The 8,386-nt window shown below is 31.7% G+C and overlaps 1 protein-coding gene across 1 annotated transcript; it reads left to right on the top strand.

The window, feature by feature from the left end:
* The first annotated feature begins 4,242 nt into the window (after window positions 1-4,242).
* On the top strand, window positions 4,243-7,680 carry LOC148783387 (uncharacterized). The gene is made up of 3 exons (XM_088858960.1): window positions 4,243-4,445; window positions 5,075-5,329; window positions 7,282-7,680. The coding sequence occupies exons 1-3, from the start codon at window positions 4,323-4,325 to the stop codon at window positions 7,540-7,542; spliced, it is 639 nt and encodes a 212-aa protein (XP_088715086.1). The 5' UTR covers window positions 4,243-4,322; the 3' UTR covers window positions 7,543-7,680.
* Window positions 7,681-8,386: the final 706 nt, after the last annotated feature.

Here is an 8,386-nt window from a genome sequence, read left to right as displayed (position 1 = left end):
GAGAGTAAATAGATAGAATACTCCTACAAGAGTAAAGTAAATGGTCTCTTTCTATCAGGTTGTATTGGGAATGGTTTCTATACTTCCCCTACAGTATGGAGGATCTATGCTTCCCCTATCATCCAGCCATCCAATTTTGAACAAGTGAACCACTCACTGTTTGATTCAAGATCCGATGCCTCAGAGAATTTTATTTTTAATTTTTCAAATACAAATTGTATGAATATGAAATCTGGTATGTGCCATCTTCTCAATGGGGGCGCTCCTATAAAAAATATTAAAAATAATTTTTCGATAAAATATAATGACCAAAATACCCCTTGAAGCTTTCAGGGGTATTTTTGTCATTTTAGTTTATTGGGAATATTTTTTTTTTTTATATTTTTCAAAAGTGCGAGTTTAATAGAGTATTGGACACCCAAAATTTTGTGTCAACATATTTTATATAAAATAAATTTAAAAAAAATAGTGTAAGGACATGACATTGTGATTAGGGCAATCGTAGCCCTCCATTTAGAATGGAGGGTTGGATAAGGGGAAGCATATAAGTTTTATATTGTATGAGAAACATAAAAAGCTTGCCCAGTTGTATCCGTAACTATTTCATTGTGTATATTTATTTTATCTACAAATAAATCAGTGATGTCATTGCAAAAAAAAGGATAACCTCTCAGCTGTTCTGTCTAGAGCAAATAACTCTTTATAGTTTGGACATGGTTACTATGCGGCCAGCCAGCATATTGTAGTAATGCGGTCCTCGATATAAATATATATTTTAAATATAGTTTGATCCTAAGTTTTAGATAATATAAAATCTTCAACATGGAGATCATGAATATGAAAAAAACAGAAAAGTGAAAACTGTAAATAATAATTTAATTAAAAAAACATTTGGACAGGTAGTTACAATTGTTTTTTGATGGACCACCTATTTGCAACCATCTTTAAGATGGATATTTTATATCTGTGGACCACATATTGTAGAAATGCGATCAAGCCCACATGAAACAATTTTCCGTAAAGTTTTGGGGGTAGAAATCGTGGTAAACTATGGGGGCATTTTATGAAAATCATGAAAATTTTATGGTGATAAGGAATCACTAGTGTAATAAGACTCGGTTGACCACCTCATTGGGCTCTGGATACCCGTTGTGGGATGGGCTTAGCTCATGAGCCTTCTTCCGCTCTGGATCCCAGTGGGGTTGCGCTTTGCTAGTGAGGCAATAGGCCTGGCTTGGGCCAAAAGCATACCAGTTACTAATTTTTGCAATTGAAAACACATAAAATAGAAAAATATATAAAGAGATTATTTGCTTTCAATGCGAGCATGTTTGTCGGATATCAAATGAGGTGGAAGTGAGCGTGTCATTTACTATATTCAAAGTTCAAAAAAAGAAGAAGAAAAATTAGACTTTGTGACACTCAAAGCCATCTAGTTTGACATCTAATGACTAGTAGCAATTGCTACCTCCGTATAATAAAGATAAACAGTCTCATAGTATACCATTTTTATATATATTTATGATTGCAACCGTGTAGTTATTTTTGAAGTTCAACCTCAAGAGAGCGAATTTCAATTACTAGACCCAAAGTTTAAAAAACAATTTCTTGAAATTTGAGATATACCTCAAGCTATCTAACTTGACATCTAATGGCAAGTAACAATTGTGACCTTACACCAAAGATAAATGGTCTCATAGTATATAATCCCATTCGATAAAGGTAACTTATTAGTCTTTAATATGAAGGATTACTCATTTATTGAAAGAACTTTTCCCCTTCCTTGAAAGGAACAGTTATTTTTAGGGCGAAATGAATAGTCTAGATAATTTGTTACAATATATATTATTGTTAGAGTTTGAAATCCTACTTTTTTTGGAATTGTATATAGTGAGACCATTTACCTTTGATACAAGGTGGTCATAATTCTTTACAACCATTTGACGTGAAATTTGATAGTTTGGATGTGTCACAAAGTCTAAAAAAATTTCTTTTAAAGTTTGAGCTTGGTCAATAGAATATAATTGTAACCACCCAATGTCACATCCAATGGTCAAGATTAATGGGACTACCTTGTATCAAAGGTAAATGATCTCATTCTATATTTTCCCAAGTTTTTTTACAACCATAATATTCAAACCCAGATGTTCGGTGTAATGGTTTTCGAATGCTTGAATTGCAATGTTCCATGGGTTATGAGGTAAGGTTTTACGTATTTTGATAGGGCTACCGCACTATCAAACCGTTTTCCTTCATAGTATATCTTAAAGAAACTACCACCCACCTAAGATTTCGTACCATCCCACAAATATAGTAAAGTCCTACTAACACTGTCTAAGTTTAAAACAATTGGAAAAGGCTGTACGTATCCAAAAGCATCTAAATCTTTTTTTCTAAAAATTTGAATATTAGGATATTAATTTTTCAGGCACGTACAAAGTGAGTTTTTTTTTAAATTTTTTTTTTTATTTTTTTTTTTAAGGTTGGTCTGTGGTCTAGAGATTACATCCAAAATTTGAGATCTAAAAAATGTCCAAATACTTAACAGTATACTACCACGGAAATATGAAATCTTTCGGTATAACAAATTCAAAATCTCTAAACCAACTTAATATCAAGAAAGATAAACACCCGTTGAGCAATATATCATGTAATAACATGACAAATTCAAAATCTCTAAACTAAATTGCATGTTCCAACAAGTAAGTATCAAGAAATATAAACACACGTGAACAATATATCATATAATAAAATTTCGAAAATACCCAAAAAATAATAATCTAAAATTACAACAACTCCTTCCAGACCACAGCCTGGAACCTACCGACATGCAAATGTACGTGATTTACCTTAAATAATCAACATGAGTAACTTGGAAAGGATATTATGGGATAATTATATTAACAAAATGAAAATCACGAGGTCTATTGAAAAAAAATTACTACTTTATCCAGAGATTGTTTTTTGTTTTTAAATCCCTTCCTATAAAATTGTATCTTTAAAGAATAAAATTTGTAATTAGAAATTTTGAAAAAACAAAGAAAGTTCTATTGCCTGGTTTTATTATTTTTAAAAAATAATTAAGTTCTTTTCATATACGCATGTAAATCTTATCGTTATCACATATGCATAAAAATCTTATTTGAAGACTCTATAAGGAGATATTCCGATTAACCAATTTTATAATTCAAAAAATAATCTGATGAATCTTATACGTGCAAAGAAACCTTATCTATTAGAAATTATGATGTCAGCGTAAATTATTTATCACATCTCTCTAATTTAAAAATCAAACAATTTGCAAAAAAATTAAAAAAACAAAATCCACATTCCTTTCTTGATTAAAATTCCTATCATCAATGTTTTTGCATCAATTCTTCTCTCTAATGGATAAGCATGAATTTTCATTTCAAGATTACGATGAAATCAACGAAATAAAAGTTCCAAATAGTCCTGTAAGAGAATTACAAGCGGGAAATTAAATTACAAATCGTAATTGCATTGATTTCATAACGTGTACATTATCTCACTTTGTTTCCTATTACAAGTAGAATTCTGGGCTTCTAGAATATAAGTGCTTATTACCTGTTATTATAAATAGGGTGACGTAACTCATATTTCTTAACAACAAAAATTGGAGTTCGGCTTCTTTCTTTAAGGTATTTTCCTCTTACTTCATACAAATTATTTGAATGTAAAATTAAAAAGGTATTGCATGGTTTGATTTAATGGCGATATTCTTCACTTCATTAGTTTGATTGTAAAAAAAAAAATGTTCGTGGGTTATGTTCATAGTTCATTAGTTGCAGTTGGTTTCCATTCTCAACAGTTGGAGTGAGATTTGATGTTGTGTTAGATCCATTGTACGATATTAGGGTTCTAAATTCAGTGATTTCTTTTCTCCTGGTTCTACTTTTTGATGCCATGTTGTTTATTTTCTTCAGTTCATCTTGATGGTAAAATTTAAAATATATAAAAAAAAAATTTAACTATATATGGGCCAGCTTAAAATAAAAGGAACAGATTTCCTTCTACTTTTATGTACATTTTTCTCTTCTTGGGATCTATGTTCTTGTTTTATTTGACCATGTATATTGTTTGAAACTTTCAATCCGAAGAGAAAATCCTCTTACTTTTCTTTTATTTTCTTTATTGGTTTTTCTATCTAAAACTTGAATTATTCCCAAGTTTAGCATTTTTTGTTAGTTTTCTTGATTGCATTTTCTTTTTTAACCACGTTGTAAAAGACTCATTTTCTTTTCTTTTAACAATTGTAGAGAACAGAAGAGAAAACACTGGAAGTTTTTTTCACTAGAAGAATTATGGATAAAAGGGATGATTCTGTATATTGCTTCGGCAATTGTAAAAGAAGAAGGGTTGATGTTGATTCTGACGAGGAGCGTATCGCAGAAAAGCAAAAAATAGACATCAGTGAACTGCTCAAGGTAAATAGACTTTTTTTAAGATCCATTCATGTGTCTGTGCGTGTGTGTTTTTCTTCTCTTATTTCATATATATATATATATATTATTTTTGTTGTTCGGGTGAATATATATTAGTGAGGCTCGCGAACACACATTAATGAAGAGTTTAAACTGTTTTAGATAGAAATAACCATCCATGCATCAGTTCTTTTGCATAAAAATTTACAAAATGTGCCAACGATGAAGTACGGCACACATAAAATATCCACCCAAAAAGATTTTTTTCAACTTCAAAAAAAACCCTGAATCATCTCACCCAAAAAGATTGTTCCGACTTCAAAATTCCCTAAACTTGATTTCAAATCCTTCTTTTGATAGTGTATTCGTATGAGTTCTAACTTTTATGAAATTTATTTTGTTTCAATATTTCTAATGCCCAACCTGAAGTTTCTTTTTGTTTCAATAATTGTAATGCCCAACATGATACCTTGACATGAAATTAAGTAAATTTATCTTGGTGTTTGGTACGGGAGAACAACATTACACGTATTGTGGAACCTCATTGTATATTATACATGTTTCCAAAAAAATTCTAAAGACCATATATTTTGAAATGAAATTCTAAAGACCTTGTATTTTGAAACTTGCAGGATCCTATAGTTAAGTCTCTTGGCTTGACCCTAACGATAACGACCTCTTTCATAGACGCTATAGAAAAAACACTTTCTTCTGAGGATTCAGAAGCTAAGAAAGAGGATAGCATGAATTCAGATACAAGGAGGAATTCAGACATTAGGAGGGATGCTGCTGCATCAGTTGAGGCTAACGTTGATGTTCGAGTTGAGGCTGACGACCGGAGGGCCTCCAGTTTTTGGATATCCTCACTAACAATTGGCTCATGGCAGGTAAAATTATTATTTTTTCTTTGAAAACTACTATTTCCTCTTTGAAGCATATTTGTAAAGAAGACTTTCGCTAGTGTTTCTTCAGTTTTGGCTACTTGGACGAACATATTTTGATAAGCTTAACCGGCTAAATAAAGTTTGATAATTTTTACTTTAATATTTATACTATAATAGTTTTTTTTTTTTTTTTTATAAATTTGAACTAATTAGGTCGACCTATGGTTTCACCATTTTTGTCACGGGTCCAATCCTCATCGATTTGGTGGCTAGTCCGATTAGATTTATAATCTCGTATTATCATGAAACCATGGCCTTCTCTTTTGATTGATTTAATGGTAAGTAGACAATATGTTTTTTATCCTACTAAAGAGAAAATTTGATGCATGGTTGTCATCATCAACATCGAAGCCTTATCTCAATGATTTGGAGTTTGCTATATGAACTACGTTCCTCCATTCTAACATAATGTCAGGATTCATGAGAAGATGTGGAAAAGTTTTACGATGAGTTTACATAATGCAACTGGGTTTTATCTTTATCAACGAGAGAGTATGACGCATGTAAAAAAAAAAGAGTTTGAGAATCCGAATCACTTTTTGAAGAAGGAATCATCCTTACAGAGTTCAAACAAATAAATAGGATTTCCAAACCTGTACAGTGTGAACTTTTTCTTGAAATTTTTTTATTTTTTAAGTAAATATTCTGCTTTCATTATTTTTATATTTTAATTATGAATTTTCTTATTTAAAAATAACTTCCAATTTGAAGTAAAACATATGGAAAGGCTGGGGACTTGGATTCTATATTTCTCTCAAAGTAGGAATGCCTCGCTAATAAAAATTTCAGATTATTTATTTTTAAGCAGTGTGTCATACTCTTAATTTTTATTCTTTTATCGCAAATTTTAACCGTAGAAATTTCCGTTTCTAAAATAAAGGGAATGCACGGAGAATAATGTATCCGTGCACAATAAAACACTTGATTAAAATACTTCACAAAGTCTCAAATTTGTATTGGTTCATTCAGTATTCGTCAATCAAACAAGGAAGCATGTTAAGTTTGTAGTAAACTTCAATTCCGTATTTTTCTATTTTCAAAATAATTTTCATTAATTCAAATATGAATTATATAATTGAGATGCTATATAAAATTTATTTTGTCATACCCGTACATGCAATACTCTATAATAGTTAGCCGTTCAATCAGCCAATCTAGGGTCTAAAACCCCGATTGGTTGGGGTAGGGAAACCAGTCTAGATCGGCCATTTGTTGGTCAATATAAATAAAAATTTTAAAAAATATTAAATGAAATATTGGCGATCCAGCCAGTCCAGATCTATGTTCCCTATGGGGGTGCCAATGAAATGGACTTGGACCTGACCCGGGACCCAGTGTTTGGACCTGAACCAATTCCGTGTATGGGTTCAAGAATTGGATCCGATGGGTCAGGTCTGAGTCCAAATATTGAAGCTGAAAACTATTTAGGTCCAGGTCGATGTGGACCCGACCTCCGTCCCATATAGTGTTATTATATAGATAAATTTAATATATAATGTTTTAGTAATATTTAACTTATATTTAAATAAATATAATTTTAGTAATAATATTTTAAAAATACAAATATAATTATTTATTTAAAATAACATTTAAATATATTTAATCTATTGTTTGGTGGGGTCCAATCCGGTCTGTGTCTAGATGGCCCGTTGCCACCCCTAGTTCCCTAACAGAATCAGCTGATTGCACAACCAAATCGGGTGGTTTTGTGGGAAGGGCCTAGTTCTGGGTTTCGACTGTGAACCGGGTCGGTTCACACTTATTATGATATATTACGAGACGATTCTAACAATCCAACTTTTTTTAAACACTAAGGCTGATGATAGTTATTAATAATCCCGCCTTCATTACTCAATTCCTCTTTGTCAAATTTGATGTTGGTTTTTTATTTGCAGAGCATCGCAAAAAATAATGGAGATTTAGTGGGGAAAATCTATTTTCGACAGAAGAAATTGGTTTGGGAGATCTTGGATCAGATCTCAAGGTTGAAGAAGAGGATTTTAATGGACTTATCCAACATTGTTGCTTTAAGAGCAGATTTTTCCCAAGAACTAACATCAACTCTGGAAATTATGGTAATGCGATTACCCATTTATGCTTCCTCACTTGTACTTAATATGTATTTCTCTTTTCTTTTACAAACATTCTCATTTTAATGATATTTTCTCAAATGGAACAAGATAACTATAAGAATTTAATTCTTCTATAACATTCAAAACCGTGTTGCAGTTGTCTCGGGCACCTCAGTTTTATGAAGAAAGAACTCCAATTCCTGGAAAATATACTTCATGGCAGGATATCACCGATTTCACTGATGGCCAGGCATCGAATGACTGGTATTTTTTATAAATTCAAGTCAAATAATTTTACATTCCATATTTGTGTTACAAACGCATTTGAATTTTCAAGCCAGTAGTAAACCATGTGGACTTGAGACTAATATTTCTATAGAATCAAAAGTATCAAAAAAAGCCTGAACCAGTGACTCAGGACTCGCCCCTTGGTCGAGGAGAGTTACTCATCGGAGTTACTGAGCCAATTTCATACCAAAAAGAGAAACGAAGAAAAAAATGATAGGATATATTATATGACATACTTAATTTTCACAAAATGCTTAAAACGGCTTATTGGTTAGATGGTATACAAGGACATAGGGCAAGGTTGAATAACTCCCTTGGTCCCGAGTGGACTCGGCTGATTCCCGCCACACTGGCTTGAACTTGAACTTTAATAAAATCAATTGGAAATAGGTAACTCGGCAGCAAGGTTTAGTTAGAAATTTGGAGAGCTGAATTTGATTGGGATGCCTTGATTTGGTTGGACAAAATGACAAAGGATCAAGCAACGAATAATGAAGGGACTAGTGAATGTTTAATGCTTCTTTTAACATTACAATTTTACATCTGTAAATATTGTTTTGATTGGATTTAATTATACCTTTTGAGTTACCCAATTTTAAAAGAAAGTTGTTCTATTTTCATGGATTCTAATGGTGATGGT

Source organism: Amborella trichopoda, chromosome 2 (assembly GCF_054954075.1).
Source record: "Amborella trichopoda isolate Santa Cruz 75 chromosome 2, AtrichopodaSantaCruz75HAP2 v2.0, whole genome shotgun sequence".
Taxonomy (NCBI): Eukaryota; Viridiplantae; Streptophyta; class Magnoliopsida; order Amborellales; family Amborellaceae; genus Amborella; species Amborella trichopoda.
The sequence above is the reverse complement of the archived record's forward strand: the minus strand, read 5'-3'. Positions and strand labels throughout refer to the sequence as shown.

Excerpts from the sequence above, each read along its gene's own strand:
- LOC148783387 (XM_088858960.1), top strand. The coding sequence starts at position 4,323 with ATGGATAAAAGGGATGATTCTGTATATTGCTTCGGCAATTGTAAAAGA. Across the intron at positions 4,446-5,074 it reads ACATCAGTGAACTGCTCAAG|GATCCTATAGTTAAGTCTCT; the intron begins GTAAATAGACTT and ends TGAAACTTGCAG. Across the intron at positions 5,330-7,281 it reads TAACAATTGGCTCATGGCAG|AGCATCGCAAAAAATAATGG; the intron begins GTAAAATTATTA and ends TTTTATTTGCAG.